The 19045-nt window shown below is 51.3% G+C and overlaps 10 protein-coding genes across 10 annotated transcripts; 7 read left to right on the top strand and 3 right to left on the bottom strand.

Moving 5' to 3' along the window:
* The first annotated feature begins 2818 nt into the window (after positions 1-2818).
* On the top strand, positions 2819-4291 carry K489DRAFT_383152 (uncharacterized protein). The gene is made up of 3 exons (XM_033605527.1): positions 2819-3145; positions 3304-3460; positions 3684-4291. Coding segments are annotated over exons 1-3 (468 nt in total). The 5' UTR covers positions 2819-3144; the 3' UTR covers positions 3994-4291.
* Positions 4292-4466: 175 nt separating this feature from the next.
* K489DRAFT_361962 (short-chain dehydrogenase/reductase-like protein SDR) lies at positions 4467-6017 on the bottom strand. Its single transcript, XM_033602644.1, has 3 exons — positions 5634-6017; positions 5093-5566; positions 4467-5031 (listed from the first exon to the last, which is right to left on the bottom strand). The coding sequence occupies exons 1-3, from the start codon at positions 5662-5664 to the stop codon at positions 4640-4642; spliced, it is 897 nt and encodes a 298-aa protein (XP_033457387.1). The 5' UTR covers positions 5665-6017; the 3' UTR covers positions 4467-4639.
* A 277-nt stretch (positions 6018-6294) lies between these two features.
* On the top strand, positions 6295-7489 carry K489DRAFT_372849 (Formyltransferase; the record flags this gene model as incomplete). Its single annotated transcript, XM_033603370.1, has 2 exons — positions 6295-6574; positions 6630-7489. The coding sequence occupies 2 exons, from the start codon at positions 6295-6297 to the stop codon at positions 7487-7489; spliced, it is 1140 nt and encodes a 379-aa protein (XP_033457386.1).
* A 113-nt stretch (positions 7490-7602) lies between these two features.
* K489DRAFT_54285 (uncharacterized protein) lies at positions 7603-9008 on the top strand. Its single transcript, XM_033608706.1, has one exon. The coding sequence runs from the start codon at positions 7717-7719 to the stop codon at positions 8863-8865; it is 1149 nt and encodes a 382-aa protein (XP_033457385.1). The 5' UTR covers positions 7603-7716; the 3' UTR covers positions 8866-9008.
* Positions 9009-9817: 809 nt separating this feature from the next.
* On the top strand, positions 9818-10661 carry K489DRAFT_383148 (uncharacterized protein; the record flags this gene model as incomplete). Its single annotated transcript, XM_033605526.1, has 1 exon — positions 9818-10661. One exon carries the CDS (start codon positions 9821-9823, stop codon positions 10415-10417), a length of 597 nt encoding a protein of 198 aa, XP_033457384.1. The 3' UTR covers positions 10418-10661.
* A 202-nt stretch (positions 10662-10863) lies between these two features.
* Positions 10864-12053, top strand: K489DRAFT_383147 (glycosyltransferase family 1 protein). Its single transcript, XM_033605525.1, has one exon. It carries the CDS (start codon positions 10872-10874, stop codon positions 11670-11672), a length of 801 nt encoding a protein of 266 aa, XP_033457383.1. The 5' UTR covers positions 10864-10871; the 3' UTR covers positions 11673-12053.
* Positions 12054-12072: 19 nt separating this feature from the next.
* Positions 12073-12646, bottom strand: K489DRAFT_412305 (SMN family protein Smn1; the record flags this gene model as incomplete). Its single annotated transcript, XM_033607918.1, has 3 exons — positions 12073-12185; positions 12240-12507; positions 12563-12646. 3 exons carry the CDS (start codon positions 12644-12646, stop codon positions 12073-12075), a joined length of 465 nt encoding a protein of 154 aa, XP_033457382.1.
* A 785-nt stretch (positions 12647-13431) lies between these two features.
* Positions 13432-13881, top strand: K489DRAFT_292800 (RNA-binding domain-containing protein; the record flags this gene model as incomplete). The annotated part of the gene is made up of 1 exon (XM_033600232.1): positions 13432-13881. A coding segment is annotated over one exon (450 nt), but the record flags the coding sequence as incomplete, so codon positions are not given.
* A 628-nt stretch (positions 13882-14509) lies between these two features.
* K489DRAFT_412303 (uncharacterized protein) lies at positions 14510-15451 on the bottom strand (the record flags this gene model as incomplete). The annotated part of the gene is made up of 1 exon (XM_033607917.1): positions 14510-15451. The coding sequence occupies one exon, from the start codon at positions 15449-15451 to the stop codon at positions 14510-14512; it is 942 nt and encodes a 313-aa protein (XP_033457380.1).
* Positions 15452-16492: 1041 nt separating this feature from the next.
* On the top strand, positions 16493-18726 carry K489DRAFT_390345 (VAMP-associated protein; the record flags this gene model as incomplete). The annotated part of the gene is made up of 4 exons (XM_033606594.1): positions 16493-16532; positions 16628-16721; positions 16783-17401; positions 18655-18726. The coding sequence occupies 4 exons, from the start codon at positions 16493-16495 to the stop codon at positions 18724-18726; spliced, it is 825 nt and encodes a 274-aa protein (XP_033457379.1).
* Between the last annotated feature and the right edge of the window lie 319 nt (positions 18727-19045).

Below are 19045 nucleotides of genomic sequence, written 5' to 3'. Positions count from 1 at the left end.
CGTGGCGTTGCTGGTTGAGCCGTTGTTGGCTATGTCGGCGACAGGCGTGCTCGAAGCGCTGGTCGCGGTAGATGATGTGGACGTGGTGCTTGCGGATGTGGCACTCATCAATCTTGACGTCGCGCTCGACGATGTCGACGTTGACACAACAGTACCCGGCGCAGGCGAGATGCTGAAATATCCGGAGCTCGCACTGATATCGCCGCCGTGGTTGACCCAGAACAGGAAGGTCTTCGAGTCGCTCAGGCTTAGGCCGGTGTAGTCAACGGTCCAGTTGAAAGATTGTCTTCCTGTGCTTCCTACAGGGAGGGCTGGGAAACATTATTGGGTTAGTAAGTAGTTTTCATCACAGTTTGGCAGATGCTTGACCGGAAACTCACAGTGCACGACGGGACCCTCTTTGGCGAATGAAACGCCATCTTGAGTGGTTTGTTGAAACAGTGTTACATTATACGCGACCGTCGCCAGCGTGGTCCAGCTGACGGTCTGGAGTGTGCCAGCGCGCCACGTTAAGCCGGAATTATCGGAAGGCGAAAAGAAATAGTTGCCCAAGTCGTTCGCTACAACGTTTGACAAGAACAGAAGCAGAGTCGCGCAAAGAGCAAACGCTGTCGACGGCCCGTTCGTGGTAAGACCTGGGAGTCGTCGAGAAGCGCGATGTCTGAAGCAGAGTGCGCAAAGGAGAAGCAGCGGTTCAGCAGATGCGACTCTCGAGGCGAAGATATATCTACTTCAGGCCCTGTCCGGTAGTCGTCTGTAGAGCGGTCGCGTCTCAGCCCTCGTCGGCTGCATGCCCTGGCACAAACTACAGTACCTAGGTATGTACATCTGCCCGTCGGATATATTTTCCCTTGAGAATCTCGCACTTTTATGACACAGTTGGTGGTGTGCTCGAGCACGTCGGTGGCCACGATTCTGCGAAGCGACCTAAATTCGGACCCGAAGGATCTGTTTTGGCGACTAATTGGGTCTAGTTGCGGTCTGTGGAGAGTGCCAAGTTTGATTGGAGTCTTTAGCGTCAAACGTCTGTTGTTTGATTGAGGCTATGGTGATTGCAGATTTCGACCCATCCTACAAGCGAGCACCATGCATGATACACAGGCTTTCCTGAGGTTTCGTGCAAGTTTAGTAAGTAATCGAGGGGGAAACGTGAAGTCAATGCAAAAATTTGCTACAGGGAGCCACAAAAATAATCTCGAATTAGCATCACAAGCCAGGCGCAGAGCCCGTATTTGATACAGTACATCGGCCGTGCGAGCACGAATGTTCGAGAACGTTCAGTCTGATCGTCGGGATGTCTCTTGTATTGCTGCTAGACCACGACTTTGTGCGTCTGCGTACGGAGCGCGGGGCAAGCCAGTGGACAGCAGGTTGTGAATCCGCGGACGATTGTCCTCGACAAGCAACTGTGCATGTGCACTCGGATCCGTGCAAGCATCGCAGTCATTAATAGCAGTCCTGGCTGTGAGCCTGCTCCTGCCTGCAATGCAATGTACGTAGCGTGCGTGCGTGTTGCTCCATTTTGGCGGATGCATTCATTGTCTCTGTTACTGGTGTCTTCACAATCGAAGCGACGACACTCATAATCGGTGTGCTTTTCCAATGTAGAGGATTGAGCAGGCGAGGATTGGTGAAGAAGATGCTCACAAGAACCATGGAAGGCCGCCTGGTCGGGTCGAGTAGAGGCACTGGTAGGGTGAGACCGGCCCGTGCAAAACGTCACGTGATCATCATCAAGTAAATTAAGGTTCATTTTACCCCAGGTTTCGCTGTTGCTACCGAGGGAGCCCCAAGTGGGGCACATACGTACCGCCTCTCACATCACACCCTGAAACCCTTCGCATCGATAGGAATAGCACGGTTGGGTTAATGAGTACTGGTTATTGATTTCGGACTGTTGAAACTCGACAGCTTAGAGGGCATTGGAGTTTCTTGATGAGAGTAGCAATGTTGGGCATGCGGGTTTGAACATGATAGCGAAGATAGGAGTGCTCGAAATGGCCAATGGCGGACAATGGCACATGACGTCGTGTCGTCCTTGCCGAAATGATTCGGCATACTCTAGTCTTATCCTTAATTGCCAGCGGAGTGCGTATCGAAAGAGGCTCCAAAAGTCCGAGTACCTAGGTAGTCACACCTCCGAGGGAGACATTGATCCTCTCCTCGCTGAGAGCCATGGGCAGCGAGGATGGTAGTAGTCCAAGAATGATGATTAGCAGCATACCTTGGTATTTGAATACTTGTAAAGTGACGAGAGGACAAAGACTGCGCAGGTGCTTCACGGAACAGGAGCAGAGCCCCACTTTTGCTAACAATGCCGTTTACCTACCTAGGTAGGTAGACAATGGGCACCTGAGTGGTCACTAACCTAGCTTGCCCGGCTGCTGCCCACGACTGGTCGCGTGCACTACACAGTCGTGCTATACGTAAGAGGAGGCTCGCCGCGGATCGAGACAACCGAATCACCTAGAGGATCACTGTTGGTCACGGTAATCAAAGCTACTCGTTGTTGTCCTAAAAGAGAGAAAAGTCGAAGGATCTCGAATGACTCTGGCGGTTCATGGCTCTCACCCACGTTAATGCCCACCTTCGGAGCGTTGATATCTCGTGAAATGTACGTATCAGAGTTGCCGATTCCCCGGTATCCCTTAGCTGCCCAGGTTCCCTGGTGTGTATATGTCCACCTTATCTATCGTCCTGATCGCTCGTTGAGTTTAGCTCAAAGGTCTAGTGCGGCCTGCGTCATCCCCAACCTACCTACTTTTGACGTTCTTTCCTCCTTAGAGTCCATCTCTATCCCAACATCCCTACCTCTCTCCGCGCAGCTGTGGCATCACCCAGGGTCCGCAGTCACGCGATCACGGGGACGAATCGAGCAAGACCTTCAACGTCTCGCTCCAATCACCATTCACATTGATCACTACGCAACAACCTCCTCTTAGCTCCTCATTGACTCCTGTCGATTGTAATGATACAACAACTTTTCTTCTGACTTCGATAATCATCTTTGATCCTCCGTCTCCCATCTCAAATCCCCCTTGTCAGTCTCCAGTATAAAGGTCTCCATACGTCTTGCGACAGAGTGCAAAACGCTACTTCTCTTCAAGCCAGACAACCCATTGACAACCAGCATCCCTCATCACAAGTAAGTCCCCTTCGTAACATCGCTGCGCAAGCAAGGCATTGTAGCATTTGAGCAAGTCATCACAAAGCCGCAATGCCGGGTCATCGTTCCCGCTGTAACGGCGCCTCAAAGGATATCCAACCATGCTCACGACGCTGACAACCGTTCTCTTCCATCAGTGACTCGCACTCGTAAAGTCACCGACCGTGACCACGTCGGGCTTGCCAATGGCACAGCTGCGCCCGAGGAACATCTCCCGCGTTTCTTCGGCAAGGCCAACTACACCGAAACCGCTCAGATTGTCAGCAAGAAGCAGGGTGGTGGTAAAGGCAATTGGTAAGATCGCGACTCTGATTCCCATCGAACCCCTTCACTGTTTCATCCAGAAGATTCGGCTTCTGATATACCCACGCCGTACTCATCACCACTTGTCCCCTCTTCCCGCACCGTCATGTTGTTCTTGATCACCCACCTTTTCACTACTTTTCCATTCACCACAAGTGTTCCATGTCATCATTGTCATCTTTTGCACTCGTCCACTGACGCAACTCTCTCACAGGGGCACGCCCGGCGTCTCCGAGCTCGAGGACTATGCCTACAACCCAACCAAACCCCGCCGCCGCACCAACAGTTTCTCCGCCGCCGCCGGTCACTCCCCACTCAAGACCAAGTTCGAAGCCATCGACCCGCAAGAGGCCGTCTTCTACGACGAAGAGATTCACGGACCGAACGCCGAAGATCTGCGTCTCGAGAAGATGAGCACCGCTAGCTCCACAGGCACCATGATGAGTGTCGAAGAAGAGGACGACGAAGCCGGCCGCTGGGCAGATGCTGCTTTCGGCAAGCAAGTAGGCGGCGATAAAAACTAGGTGACGACCGGAGCCGGCGAAGTGATGTGCTCGATGCACGATTTGGGAATATGTGAATGTACTATGCTATATGATGACGACCATTATGATGATTGCTTGCTTGAGGAAGGTTACTGCGAAGGGAAACTGATAAGAAGATTAGCAGTACGGCAAAACGGGCACAGCTTGCGAACACTGCTAGTGTTCAGTCATGTTTGTGATGAGCAAACATGACCATGGGTGGAGAAAATGATGCTGCTGATTGCAGACCAATGGTGATATGTAACATCACGATGAGGAATGCAATACATTCAATCCGTCTCTCTGTAGCCATGAATGAGGAACGTATCAGAAAAAGAATCGCATGATAAGAGTTGTGATCAATGGTCGTACTGGCGGAATGAGAATTAATGTTCAGCACCTCAACAGATGATTGATGACGTCACGTGAGCGCGATTTGAGTCTCGAAAGTCTCCATGGATTTGTTCGTTGATCTCGGAATGCTTCATGCACAGCATGAGAATGGAATTGCAGAGCTACATCTCGTTACAACTTTTTCGTCGTAAATTGAATCGCGTCATTCTTCTTATCATATCAATCATGAACTTCATACATGTTTCCTCCATCAGCCTCAACGTTAACGTTAGCTGATCGCCTCGCAAACATTTTAGCCGTTCACAACAGTGCCACCGTTAGGGTGAATCGTCTGTCCGCTAATCTGGCTACTATCCGTGCTCGCCAGGAAAACTATCACCGTCGCAATCTCACTGGGCTGTGCAGGGCGGCCGCACGGGGCGGTGAACTCCTTGATCGCCTTGTCGGTCATGGTGGACGGAATCAGTGGTGTCCAGACCGGGCCGGGGGCGACGGCGTTGACGCGGATGCCTTTGCCGACGAATTGGTTGGAGAGACCGCGGGTAAAGGAGACGATGGCGCCTTTTGTGCTGGTGTAGTCGAGGAGATCTGGTCGGCCGATGTAGGCGTTGATCGAGGCGTTGTTGATGATGGTGTCGCCTTGCTTCATGTGCGGGAGGACGGCTTTGGAGAGGTAGAAGAACGCTGGTGAAAGGATCGAGTTAGTATGTTATTTCTAGTGCGCGGACTACAAAGTGCAACTCACGGTGGATGTTGGTGTCGAACGTGTTGAGCCATTGCTCGTCGGAGATCTCCAGGATGGTCTCCTTCATCATCTGGTAGGCGTGGTTGTTGAACAGGATGTTGACCGCGCCGAGCTTGTGCAGCGCCTCGTCGATCACCTTATCGCAGTTCTCCTTCTTCCTCAAGTCGGTAGGGAAGAGGAAGCACTTGCGGCCGTATTTCTCAACCTGCTTCTTGGTCTCTTGCGCATCCTTCTCCTCGCTTTCCAGGTAGGCGATTAAGGAATCGGCTCCCTCCATGGCGAAGAGGATGGCTGTGCTGCGACCAATGCCAGAGTCGCCTCCGGTGATGACAGCCTTGCGGCCCTCGAGCTTGCCGGCGGCTTGGTAGAGCTTGGAGCCACCATCCCAGGTGGGAACATGGTCGTAGATAGGTTGAGGGTCGAGATCAGACTCTTTGCCGGGGAGCGGTTGGTGCTGAACCTCGGGCTGCCAGCCTATGGAGATCGTCAGTTTCCGACAAACGATAACGCTCCTTATCTGGTTATCAAGCTCGTATCATACCAATTTGGAACGGTGACTTTGTGGAGGACATGGTTGGAGTGGCTACTTTCTGGTGGTAGAACAGAAAAGTGAATGGATTATAATCGAATATTTGCTGAAGTACAGGATCTTTCTAAATACATATAGCAATGCCCCTCCCGATATGAGCATGCGTACCTACTACATGCTGTGAGTGAGAGCTCGTGGTAAAAGTGATGAGCTCGCGCGTCTTCAGCGCGTCACTTGAATTTCATGATGTCACAGTGACAATTTGGTGAGAGTTTGACCGCCACGTAACAAGAGCTTGTCCAGGTGTGCTTGCTGCATAGGATGTCGGCGGAGAACATATGCCAATGAACCGCCTCATTATTGGGCCCTTTTGACACCAAGACAATAAGTGCAGTTGTCATAATTGTGTCGTTTGGCGTGAGCAAGCTACGGTTGGGAGTGTGTCGGGAACAGTAGAGCGGCGGCGGAAGTGCTCAGACGCGACCGCGATCGTCGCTCCGTGTACACGAACTTTTGCACGACTGCAATGGCCGTCGCAATGCCTACCTAGGTACGTTAGAATTATGAATCTATTGCTACGTTTCTCAGGAAACCCCTCAGTTCATTCAGAATTCCTGTATGGATGATGCTCATCGTAATCAACTGTCGATGAAAAATGTAGAAAGACCCGAAGATGAATTTCTGTTCTTCTGCACGACGACCCTGGGTGGCGTTCCCAGCAGCATGCCGACTTTTCCTGTGTCGCCAAAACTATCGATCATTCAATCACGCGTCAAAAGACCGAGGGTACAATGGCTTGCGCATCCTTTTCTGTGGCGCAGACAAGTTCAGCATAGACTCCCTGCGCGCGGTGCAAGATCTCAGGGTATCGAAGCCTGATAAAATTGCATCGATCGATGTCGTCTGTAGGCCTGACAAGCGTGTCGGTCGTGGTCTAAAGCAGATTCAAGAAGGTTGGTCACTCCGAACAAAGAGACTGCGCTTCGAGACGCTTATTCGAGGTCACAGTGCCGATCAAGGGAGTCGCCCGAGAACTTGATCTGCCGATTCATCATCTCGATACCTTCACTGGTTGGAAACCGCCGTCACCCTTTGATTTGGTAATTGCAGTATCCTTCGGCTTGTTGGTGCCGGCACGTATCCTCAATGGCACCACATACGGTGGCCTCAATGTTCATCCGTCAATGCTGCCTGACTTGCGTGGAGCAGCGCCGATTCAACATGCCATACTTGATGGTCGACGCTATACCGGAGTGACCGTGCAAACGATGCATCCCGAGGAATTTGACCACGGCATGATTCTCGATCAGACGCCTTCACCTGGTATCGAAATAGGTGAGGAATGCACCACAGAAGATCTCGCGACTCAGCTAGGCCCTCTAGGTGCGGCAATGTTGCGAGAAACAATAGATCAAGGCCTGTTCATTTCTCCAGAAGCTTTCACACGCAAAAGTGAAGTTGAGTCCCCTTCGCTTAAACACGCGCCAAAGATCACACCTGAAGACGGTCGCATCGATTGGGACACTTGGCCATCTGATAGAATCCTGCGCGCCGGTCGTGCTCTTGGTCGCTTGTGGGATACTTCTACAGTACTGTGCTGCAACGCCGCTGCAGAAGAGTGTCGAGTCACCTTTGAGGGGAAATGGAAATTGGTCGATGCTGGCAAAGTCGGCGATATGTCTTCCATGCGACCTGGTAGCCCTGGCCCCATCTTCTCACAGCAGACCCGGCAGGTCGAAATCGCTTTCCGCACTATTGACGGTCGATTTGTGTCTCCGGGATCTGTCACTGTTGCAGGACACGGCAAGGGCAAAGGTGTGGCATTTTTGCTGCGTCTCTTGACATATGAAGTTTCAAAGTTGCCGTGAACTTTGTCACATGCAGATGAGACTTTGGCAAAGCGGCGGGCTTGCACATGAATGCACTCTCTCTCCTGCTGGCGTTACCATAAATAAGTCGGCAGCAGCTCAAATGCCTGCTTCGTCCATATTTCGTCGATCTCGTTCTCTTCCAGTATTCGACCAACATTCGACAATACATCACAGTCACGTCGTACTTCAGTCCCTCAACTTGACAAGAATTGTGGCGCTACAGCATGGATTTCCGTGAGGGTGAAGGCGCGGTGCTGCGTAAGGAAGTCAAAGAGCTCTTGCGACCGTGGGTTTCTTCACGTACTTCACCTCCTTGGTCCGATGCTGAGCTATTAACCATGTGCTTGATCGTCCGAGGCCCAGTATCTCTCTTCGAGCTGAGACGGTGGCTCAAGTCCAACTTTGCATGGTGCGTGAAAGATAGAAGATTACTCAATATCATACGCTCCGTGCGCGCTACATCTGCGATGCGAGGCCTAGCACCAATTCACCGCGTCAGCACTGGATGGAGGTATGGGTTGGCTGTAGAGGCCCCCGTGCATCAAATCCGACTCTTTTTGCACAAGTTGCTACATTCAAGCAACGACAGTACTTCAGCAAGCAAACAAGATCTTATCAGTGCAATCCCGGTTGAGCTCAGGGTCATGATTCTGAACTTAGTGCTGGCGGTTCCAAATAGCGAAGTGGTGATGCAACTTGAGACAAATCTCTCAGGAAGTGTGGTGAAAGTCAGGGACAGAGAAGTGCAAGGCCATCCCTCGCGCAACGCATTGCCACTCGGTGGCGAGTTCTCTCACCCAGGAACTCACTTAACACGACCGGCTGCAGTGGTTCTAGCACTGCTGACAGTCAGCAAGAAATTCTACGAAGAGTCGATGCCGATATTCTATGGAAAGAACATCTTCGTATGTCCTGACATGCTGAAATTAAGTAGATTTCTGAAGCACACGCCACCAGCTCGAAGAGATTGCATCAAACATCTGGTCATAAACTACCGTCCAATGCAAAAGGAGGCGAAACATGCACGGAAGTGGTTCAAGGTCATGCAAACCATGAAGTCCCTCAAAACACTCAACATCCAGCTCGACGAATCCTTTAGCTACTATGACTCATATCGGAGCGGAAATTCGAATTACCTTGGGACCTTACTCAAGAAGAATCCACTCGTGTTGCCCGGAATCTCAGAGCTTGCTTCTATCAGGATCAAAGAGGTCAACGTTCATGGTGATTGTCCAACATATCGAACACATCTGGCCCAGATGATGTTGCCCAAGGTAATCGAGGAAGCAAAGGAGCTGCCTAGGAAGCGCAAAGCCGTGAGCGCTTCGTCGAAAGTCGACCAGAAGCACAAGAGCCTCAAGCGTGGCCCCTGAGCAGCGGCATTGGCCTTTGGCCACTTCAAGACACTGCTCCGAGACAATGTAACTTGATTGGGATTGTGTTACGGCGCCTTTTGTGCTTTTCTTTGTTAAGGCCTGTTCATGAGCTAGACTGAACATAATGTTATTGGGCATATGGCCTCTTCGTGACTTTATTCGGGCAGCAAGGCCAGTCAGTCTACCGGAAATCAAGTGACATCAGAGACGTTACGAGACATACTGCGTGTTTCAGAGAGCGTGTTTGTGTAACGGAGCATGTGCAAATGCAAAAAACTTACAAATGGAATTCACTCTCATGGCAGGCACCACCCCTTACCCCGAATCTCCCCGAAACAGGAGTCACATGCAATTGAGATACGACCTTGCAACCTCTTGTATTTTAACATACCCAGGTACCCAAGTAGGCTGCAAGCTGACTTCTTCTTCTTTCTCGCCTCCACCACTCGTTTTACACTTTGCACAAGCGCTTTGTTCCAGGCACGGTATCATGGTCGAGCTTTGGCGGAAGATCGACCTGGGCTCGGACGTACTTGACAAGCTGCGCGATGAAGTGGAACAGATCATCAAACTGTGGTACAAGGCTGAAGAGCGACCGCCTTGGACTGATGTGGAGGTTGCTGTTATTTGCCTCGTTATGAGGCGCAATGAGCCAACGCTTCTGACTGAAGTTGAACAATGGTGGATGTCCAATTTTCGATTCGCACGAGCATCGGACGCGGCGCGAATTCAATCGCCGTTGCACATGGACTTGGACGACGCCTTATACCTTAAACCTCTCACTGCCGTAGGGAGGGACTCATGTCATCGGCACTTCCATCAAGTAGAAGACGTACCGAGGGTCCGCCAGTTTTTACACAAGATTCTTCACTCCCCCAGAGAATGTGCTTCTGCCAAACATCAGGATCTTATTAGCACCTTACCCTGCGAGCTCAGGATCGCGATATTGGAGATGGTCTTGACTTTCCCCGAACACGAGGTCCACATGCATGGCGCCTATGATCTATACGTCAATCGCGGACCAGCGCTCATCAGATTATACCCGAGAAACGATGAAGGCGCGAATCCTCAAACCTACACCTTGCCTGTCCCGAATCTGCTGGCCGTATTCGCAGTCAACAGGCAATTTGAAAGAGAAGCTTTGCCGATCTTCTACGCTAAGAACGTCTTCGCTTTCACGCGGGTTGACAGATTGAAACATTTTCTTGACAACACTCTTCCTGAGCGACGAAACCATATTCGACACTTGGTTGTCCAATATGAACCGGACGCCAGGTCGAGGAAGGTGGCATCTTCCTGCTTCAGGCTCATGCAAAACATGCAGGGCCTTCGAAAGCTTGGCATAAAGCTGTTTGAAAACAATCTCCATTGTTTTTTTGATTCCCGTCGCACCAAGCACAGGATTTGGGTACAGAACAATCCTCTTAAACTTGCTGGTATCCCCACTCTGGCTAAACTGAGACTTGAACAAGTGCATTGTCTTCGCGTCATAGTTCGACGGCTACAGCTGGTGTTTCATTTGGTAAGAGAGATCTTCTTTGGACTTTGACATGCACAAGTAAGTGCAAAGAAGTTCAGCATTAGTTGACGTCGCAGAATTGGGTTTTGTGGTTGAGCAAAGAGACAGTATTGGCGTGATCGTTGGAAGTCCAGGCAGAACTAGGTTGAAGTAAACATGAGGCTTGCAAAAGTGTTGTACTTAGTCTCATTTGTGCCCGAACTCGGACTGCTCGGAATCTCCATAACAAGCAGGGATCCCATCAGTCGAGCATCTGAGTGTTCTTGAAATTTCATCATGAGAAAGGAAAAGTTGATCATGATGTCTCCCTTGTGAAGCACGAACGACGTCGAAAAATGATAGGGTTGTGCTTGAGCATATCGAAGTCACTAGCCCGATGTGGAAAAGTCATCACCAGGTACACGCGAAACAGGAACAATATATAGTACCATAACCTCCACTGCAGAACAGTCACCACTAGTTGATTCTTCCAAATGTCATCATCATGATCATTGCCCTCCTGCTAGCGATAGCCTTCACTGCGACGGCAGTGCTGCTGTTGTCTGTGTACCGACTGTCAACAATTCTAAGCTTAGATCGACTAAAGCCTGTAAAAGCAAAAGGGCAAGATGTCGACAAACCCATCCATTTACTAGTCGTCCTTGGAAGCGGTGGTCACACAGCCGAGATGATCGCAATGCTCCAAAGGGCCATCTCCAACGAAAATGCCAACTTGCGATTAGATTGGGATCGATTCACACATCGCACATGGATTGTGAGTTCCGGTGATACAATCTCCGCCGAGCGAGTAAGAAGTTTCGAGACTACAGCAGCGAGCCAACGACAAGGAGAAATCGCAAAGTCAAAATCGGAACCTTCGATTCAAAGCAATTCCGATTCGTACAATGTGCACATTATTCCTCGTGCAAGGAGGATCCATCAACCACTCTATACAGCACCTTTCAGCTCTTTACGATGTCTTCTTTCATGCCTTTCAGTCCTCCTTGGTCGCAGCGGCACCAGCGCCAATGCCACCAAGCTCGACTTCCCCGACTTGATCATTTGCAATGGCCCAGCAACGGCCACGATCATGATCTTCGCATCAATCATCCTGCGATTCTTCGATGTCGGGGGTTGTCATTCCCGTGGCAAGATGCGGACCATCTATGTTGAGTCTTGGGCTCGGGTCAAGAAATTGAGTTTGTCAGGGACTTTGCTCCTGCGAGTTGTGGACAGGTTCCTTGTGCAGTGGCCGCAGCTGGTGCAGCCGGGCGGTAAGGCCGAGTACATCGGCGTTCTTGTTTGAGCTCATCCAAAAATTACGAGCGTCGTACGACAATATCGCCATCGGGTTTCGTGAAGATAGTGTGCTGTATCCATATTGCAGGTGCTCAGGGCTTAAATGAGCACACATCACCTTTTGTGCCCTGCCCGTTGTCTGATTATGTTCGGGAGTGGCCCTCAATGAAGCACAACTGCTGAGCTGGCTCGTGTATTATACAGCTTGGCGACATCAGCCACCTGTATAACAACTTCACTCGCCAACCGACCAGAAACATCGCGCATCACGGCATTGCGCCAAAGACCGAAAGGGAGAAGTTTGAACTTACTTGATTACAACCAGTCACGCTTGTCGGCCCATCTGCTCGACGGCCAATTCAGGTACAAGTAAGGTCCGGTTTTAGTTCAAAGAGCCGAGGTCAGCTTCATTTGCCTTCTTGCATGCTTGCATATGCCTTCTGCTGTCCGTCATAGAGACCCGTGTAGTACCCAGCGTAGTACCACGACATCATGATATTCTTCATGTTTTCATCTTGCGCTATGAGTCGTCAGCATCTCCCGTCGAAAAGGAATATTTACATGGGACACTTACATGAGCCGAGCAATGCTTGTGGAATAGTCGGGATACCAGGTGGTGCTGGAAACGCACCTGATGACGACTGTGAATGAACGTTCTCCGCTGCGTTCGAATCGCCACCAGGTCCAGCGGTGAAATTCAACGGTGTTGATCCTGCATACTGCGGCACTGATGGAGCGTCCAAATTTTGATCGTCATTCGTAGTCTCTGCAGCTGGTTCTTGTTGTTTCACGATGTCCGCTGCATCGACCTTCTCTCCTTTTACGGCTAAGCTGTGGTATTTCTATGGCAGATGGTCAGTTCCGGTGGCTTGAGAATGAGTAATGTAGTGGACAAACCTTGTATTCCTCGAGTGCTTGATTCCAGTCGTTCAAAAGTTCGGAGTCGTCCCACTTATCGTCAGCCCCATAACCGCCCGTCATTCTTGTATTCAGGATTCAGAAAATTGATCGTTCAATGTTAGGTGTGTTTCAATAATCATGTTCTCGAGAAACGCGCTCGCGTGCCAGTGACCATGCTGCACATTCTGTCACTGCAGGGCGCATTTTGTCCAGCGAAGCCGTGCACGGCCCAAATTCCGCGTGCTGGATCGCCCAGAAGAAAAAAGTTCCCAGCAGCCCAGGAGGACGGCAAATCTGTTCTTGCTATGTACTACACACATCCTCTACTTCTTCAAATTTCGAAAAATTGAAGCGATATGTCGGCCGACACAAAGGGAAAGAAGCGCAAGTCAGGCGACAATGTCATTCCTGCTGCGAAAAAAGCGAAGACATCTGCACCTAAGAGCGCGCCCGAGCCAGAAGCTGTCAAGCCTCTAAAATCTGCGCTCAAGAAGACTAAACCCGACCCTGCTGTTGCACCTGCGAAGAAGCCTACAAAGTCAATCGCAGTGCCAGCGAATCCGCCAAAGGATGAAGTTGCGCTCGCCAAAACTGAAACTAAGAAGGCCGCAAAACCTGCAAAGAGCAAGGCATCCAAATCTGAGCCCAAAGCAGCCGAGGCCGAGACAGTCGCAGATGAGGAAGAGGACGACAATGAGACCGAGTTGACTGCCGACCAGACTGCTGCTCTCCTTGCCGGATTCTCAAGTGACGAGGAAGAGGAGGAGGACCAGGGCATTGACATTGCCACACTGCCTGCACCGCCAGTTCCCGCCAAAGACAAGAAGAAGCGCAACTCCAAAGGTGCCGCCCCCGAGGACGACTCCGAGAATACCCCCGGCACAATCTACATTGGTCGACTCCCGCACGGCTTCTTCGAGCGCCAACTCCGCGCCTACTACTCCCAATTCGGCACCATCAAGAACCTGCGCCTCGCGCGGAACAAGCGCACCGGCAAGAGTCAACACCACGCCTTCATCGAATTCGCATCGGGCGCCGTCGCTGACATCGTCGTTAAGACCATGGATAAATACCTCCTGTTCGGCCACATCATGCAAGTGCGCCGGGTCCCCGCTGAAGCGGTCAACGAGAAGATGTGGAAGGCCGGACGCAGCGTCAAGGGCGGGCGCATCATGCCTCGAAACCGCATCGAGCGGTCACATCTGCGCCGTGGCGCGGAGAGGGAGAAGTGGGAGCAGCGGGTGGAGAGGGAGGAGAACAGGAGGAAGGACAAGAGTGAGAAATTGAAGGAGCTTGGTTATGAGTTCGAGATGCCGGAGGTGAAGAAAGTTAGCAGTGTGCCGGTTCAGCCAAAGGCTATTGAGGCTGGGGAGACGGTTGTGGAAGAGACCGTGGAGAGCAAAGTCACGGTTGATGAAAACGGTCCTGCTGTTGTGGAGGAAACGACGACGGTAGTGGAGGAGGAAGAGTCGGGTGTTGTGACTACGACGGTGAAGAAGACTGTCAAGAGAAAGACAAAGGCTGCTGAAGCGCCTGCTGCAAAGAAGAGCAAAAAGGCGAAGACCGCGAGCGCGGTATGACGATAACGTAGAGGCAATGCGGTCTTTTGAATAATGATTTTCATTTCTCACGATCAGTTGTGCGTGTCCATGCTTTTCATCTCAGCGCAAAAGCACTGACGCCTGGTCAGGCTTGAGTTTGATCGTCTAATGTTACAAGCAGCGATGAACGCTTCGCCAGATCACAGACGCTTCTCGCAAATTCAACCCAACGCCACTGGTCCGAGCATCCCGCATGAAGCACAATTCCGTTCATTGCGCCGTGTCATCGCTCCTCAGAATCATCCGCGCGTCATGTCGTTTCATCCAACGATCTCTCTAACTCCTCGCTCTAATGCATCAAAACGTATGGCAACGCCGCAACCATTCGCTCACTTCATCCACTTCAACCCACGATGAGCGCTGCACTGGGGACCAGCCCGGCCTCCTTGAGTGTGATACCGAAATCTTCCGTGGTCCAGGTCTTCCTAGGAAAGTTCTGCGTGAACTTTGTAACATCAAATCCACTGTCCTCTTTGACTTTGTGCGCTACTTCGAACAAGGTCGTCTCCGCAGGCATGGTTGCCATGATGTTGCCTCCCGGGTGACTCAAGCGTAGACGAGCTTCGGAATGGTTCGCTTTAGGCGCAGCCTGAGACGCAGCAAGCGCTGCTCCTCCTGCAATAGGTGCTGAAGGCGCACCGGGGTTGTATGCTGCTGGGTTCTCCCGCATGCGCTTCTCTTCGTCGGCTTTGGCCTTGCGCGCTGCCTTGTCCGCTTCAATTTTGTCCTTGATGCGCTTCTTCGCGGCAATGTCATCTAGCTTCTCCTGCTTCTTTTTCTGCGCCTCTTTGATTTGCTCCTTACGCTGTAGCACTTCCTTCGCGTCATCTGCTTCCTTGGTGTGCTTCTTGCGGATCTCCTCGTTGCGCTTCTGGGCGAGCTTATCTTCCGCAGATTGCGCAGCACGCTTTTCCGCAAGCTTTACTCTGAGCTCTTCTAGTCTTTGCTTCTTCTCTTCCTCTGTCAATGGTGCTAGCTCTTCTGCTGACTCCGCGAAATCTGTGTGCCCGCTCTTTTCGGCATGAAATTGGGCTTGTGCCATGGATCGAAACTTCTTCTGACATTCATTGCAGACCATGCTTTTTGCTTGCTCGCCAGGTTTTAAAGCGGGGCCATTCTCTTCCTCGTCCTTTTGGTCGGCAGCTTGTAGCTCCTCAAGTGACGTCTCAGCATTCTTGTCTAACCAATCGATGGCGCCTGTGAGGTTGCCGCCCTTCTTGAGAGCCAAGACAGACTTCTCTCGGTCGAAGCCCATGTCGACGAGCTGTTCGAGATCTCCTGCCATTACGACTGGCGGAGGTGGGGATAAAAAGTTGAGCGCGTTTTGAAGGTTCCGTGAAGTACCAGACTTGCAGTGGCTGAACGAATTGAAAGATAATATCTTGCTGAAGTGGGATTTGTGCAATGCCAACGACGGGACACTTGTTCCGAGGCTTGTTCAAGGGAACACGGACGCAATAACTGGTCTGAATCGGCAATCAGAGGAATGTGCAAGCTGAAGAATGGTGATGGTAATGATGGTGTTACCGTATATGGTGGCGGGCCAGTGACGTGAATTGCTTAGGTAAGGATGACAAGGCGTCGGAAATAGAGAAGCGCCCACTACCTACGTAGGTAACAAGGTATATACGACACAGCACCATACAATGACCAGGCCGCAGCACTGCCGGTTATCGTACAAGGTCTGCCCTCTTGCAGGTTTTATATGCAAACACGGGTGCATTGCTTACAGTGCAGAATGATAGAAGCACACACGCACACACTGCAAAATGTACTTGGGATGATATCGAGTACAGTACAGTACAACCCTGGAGTACATCGATTCACGTCACTGGCAACACTGCCCGCTTCTGTGCGTCGCTGCCCTGCCTCATCATAATCGTGCGCTCAGGCCAATCAATGATCCCGCCCGGGGAAAGTGGGCTAAGAAGCTGCATCATTTTCGCCCGGGCGCCCAAAGCGAGCTGCAGAAGCCTACAGTACTGTAGTTGACTAGTACAGGACTATACAGTACTGCCGCTCAGTCTGTCTGCACTGGAAATCTGCGGGCTGGGACGACCAAACACCGAGGAACTTTCTGACAGATGGTCCGTCGGCCTATTCCACCATCATCACCACCACCACCGCCGCCGACTCAACACATTGCCTACGCCTCAGCCTACACCACCCCAACTTCACCACAACTATTTCTTGAGGACACATTCAGTCAGAGTGCCAACTAAACTCGAGCCTACAAATACATCCATCATTGCGGACGACCCTCCATTGCGACTACATCATCACTACTGCTCTTGCCATTGCTTAGAAATCCAATACACTCCTCACAATGTCTGTCGAACTCGATCCCGTTGAGTTGGGTTTCCGACGTAAGTACTCTCGACGATGTGTACCCGGCAAGGGCGCTGTGCGCAATCGTAAAGCCGGGACGAAACGCAAATACTCACATCTTGCTGCCTGATAGGACCTTTCAACAATGAAGTCTCCCAGACTTTGCGCCTGCAGAACCCTCACGCCGACCCTGTCGCCTTCAAGGTCAAGACCACTGCTCCCAAACAGTATGCGCATCGTGTTCAATCTAGCTTGACGGAGAAGGAGCTGATCAATGATGATGTACAGGTACTGCGTGCGACCCAACTCTGGCCGCATCGAGCCGGGCGGAAACATCGAAGTTCAGGTCCTGTTGCAGGCTATGAAGGAGGACCCACCGCTTGACGCCCGCTGCCGCGACAAGTTCCTCGTGCAGTCCGTTGGCATCTCTCGCGAACTCGACACTGGCGCTAACGTCGCACAAATCTGGGCGAGCATTGAACAGAGCGCGAAGAGCTCGATACAAGAGAAGAAGATCCGCGTGACATTCTTGCCTGCCAATGGTGCTGCACCGACCACCAACGGTCTCCTGCACAGCGGAGAGGATGAACCACCAGCATACTCTTCTCCCTCGCCTGCGCCTGTTACGCCTCAGCGAACCCCCGCTCGTCAGCTCGATGAGAAGAGTGGTGCACGATCCGATGACTCAACTCTGCTTGGCAACACCACTGCGGCCATCTCCAATGCGACCGGTATCAGCCAATCTGACCTCGAGCGTCAATTGAAAGAGGCCAAGGACACCATTTCGCGACTCCAGACACAAGCTGCCGAGCAGACCGGTCTACGACAGCGAAAGTCCGACGGCTCATCTTCTTCGGCGGGCACCACAAAGACACTCCAACAGGCGCCCGCGGCCGGTGGTGTCTCGGTCCAGATCGTTGCTCTGCTGTGCCTGCTTTCTTTCCTCATCGCATACCTCCTCTTCTGAGCGGGTGAACAGTCCCATGAAACCTCAGTGAGCTAGGGTCACCAAGGAAACCTTGCAGGAAGCCACGGCGACCTGCAGAAATGTGGATGATTACGAAGATGATCGAGCCACGCAGCCCGTGAGACGTCGAGATACTTCTTGGAATCTGCGTATGTGCGACGTAAATTTCGTATGTGAGCGAGAGAAAGGAAGAGTGAAAGGGAAGTTCGGTGGGGTAGTGTGAAACGAGGGAAACAAACGAAGATCGAAATCAAGGCCATATCAAACAGTCCGACAAGCGTCTGCCGAAATTTCACACCATAGGCAACGGGCAGAGGGAAGGCCAATGGACTATTCGCGGACATTCTCCGAGAAGCCTCTAACATGGAAAGCCCCTTGCGGGTGCGGTCACCTCGTCCAGCAGGAATGCAGGCAATACTCGTGTTTGCTATCACATGGTTTGTCAATTATCCCTTAGTGTTGCTATACAGAATTTGAATTCCTATGTCTAGTATGATCTGTTTTCCACTCTATGTTCTCTTCCAGTCCGTCTCCTTCACTTTCATAGTGGGCAGGATGAAAATCACGTCCAATGACAAGTTCCTACGGACACGGGCGATGAGGATTATGAGATGTAGCCCATCCAGATCCTTAAACCACCAAGTAGAACTAGCCGTGGACACCGTTCCGGTCCATCATAAGGTGTCGGGTACATTTCAAAAGACTACTCCAAAATGAGCGATTCAAAGAAGGAAGAATTGCTGTTATTCAATCAATTCCCCCTCTCCTACATATCCCAATCATAATTGTATTCTTGCCGTTTCCAAGAAGACCCAATCTGCCCACAAATCTGCCGTCATTCATGTCACGCACAGAACTACTTCGTCATATTCACTTGCTTGCGACCATCATTTCTTAGCCGCAGATTCCGCGGCCTTTTTCTCCTCAGCTACACCAGATCGCTTGTCAGCACACAATCCCTCTATGCTCTGCCCCGTCGTAGCTAAGAAATTAACTTACCGGCCTGTTGTTTCGCACGCATAATCGCCGCGACGTTCTCTTTATCCCGGGCCTGCTCGGAGCCGGTGGCGGTGGTTTTATGTTTCTGTCGGAAAATTCGGGATCAGCGAGTTTTCTCTCCCCGATCAGCCCATTTATGATTGCTCGGTTCGTTTAGGAAATTTCGTTCTTGCTGCTTGTGTGATGGTGTCCAGGTGGTGACGATATTCTGTCTTACCGTTCCGGCGGCGGCCTTTTGGTTCTTTTCACGGGCCTTGTCACGTTGATTGCCACGGGCCATGTTTGTAAAGGGTTTTTACTTTCTTTCTTGGGGTCTGTTTAAGGTCGGACTTGCCGCAACGGTACAATACTGCCTTGGTTGGTCTATTTGTTCGCTCTCACGATGGTCTTTTGGGATTGGCAGAATTGTTTGGGAGGCTGACAGCCAGGCTTGAAAAGAAGCAACGATATCGGTGGCCCTCAGCGCGATTTTTGGGTCTGACACCAGCTGGTGAAGAAATCCGCCTTGCTGGAACGATATATTTGTTACTAGCATTTTAGTCGGAGCGGGCCAGACCGACGATAGCGTGTGGTGACCAGAATCGT

This window comes from Dissoconium aciculare, assembly GCF_010015565.1.
Source record: "Dissoconium aciculare CBS 342.82 unplaced genomic scaffold K489scaffold_11, whole genome shotgun sequence".
Taxonomy (NCBI): domain Eukaryota; kingdom Fungi; phylum Ascomycota; class Dothideomycetes; order Mycosphaerellales; family Dissoconiaceae; genus Dissoconium; species Dissoconium aciculare.
Note: the sequence above shows the minus strand (reverse complement) of the source record. Positions and strands in the feature narration are given on the sequence as shown.

Excerpts from the sequence above, each read along its gene's own strand:
- K489DRAFT_383152 (XM_033605527.1), top strand. Across the intron at positions 3,461-3,683 it reads GGTGGTGGTAAAGGCAATTG|GGGCACGCCCGGCGTCTCCG; the intron begins GTAAGATCGCGA and ends ACTCTCTCACAG.
- K489DRAFT_361962 (XM_033602644.1), bottom strand. The coding sequence starts at position 5,664 with ATGTCCTCCACAAAGTCACCGTTCCAAATTG. Across the intron at positions 5,567-5,633 it reads AAAGTCACCGTTCCAAATTG|GCTGGCAGCCCGAGGTTCAG; the intron begins GTATGATACGAG and ends CGATCTCCATAG. Across the intron at positions 5,032-5,092 it reads GTTCGACACCAACATCCACC|CGTTCTTCTACCTCTCCAAA; the intron begins GTGAGTTGCACT and ends TCCTTTCACCAG.
- K489DRAFT_54285 (XM_033608706.1), top strand. The coding sequence starts at position 7,717 with ATGGATTTCCGTGAGGGTGAAGGCGCGGTGCTGCGTAAGGAAGTCAAA.
- K489DRAFT_383147 (XM_033605525.1), top strand. The coding sequence starts at position 10,872 with ATGATCATTGCCCTCCTGCTAGCGATAGCCTTCACTGCGACGGCAGTG.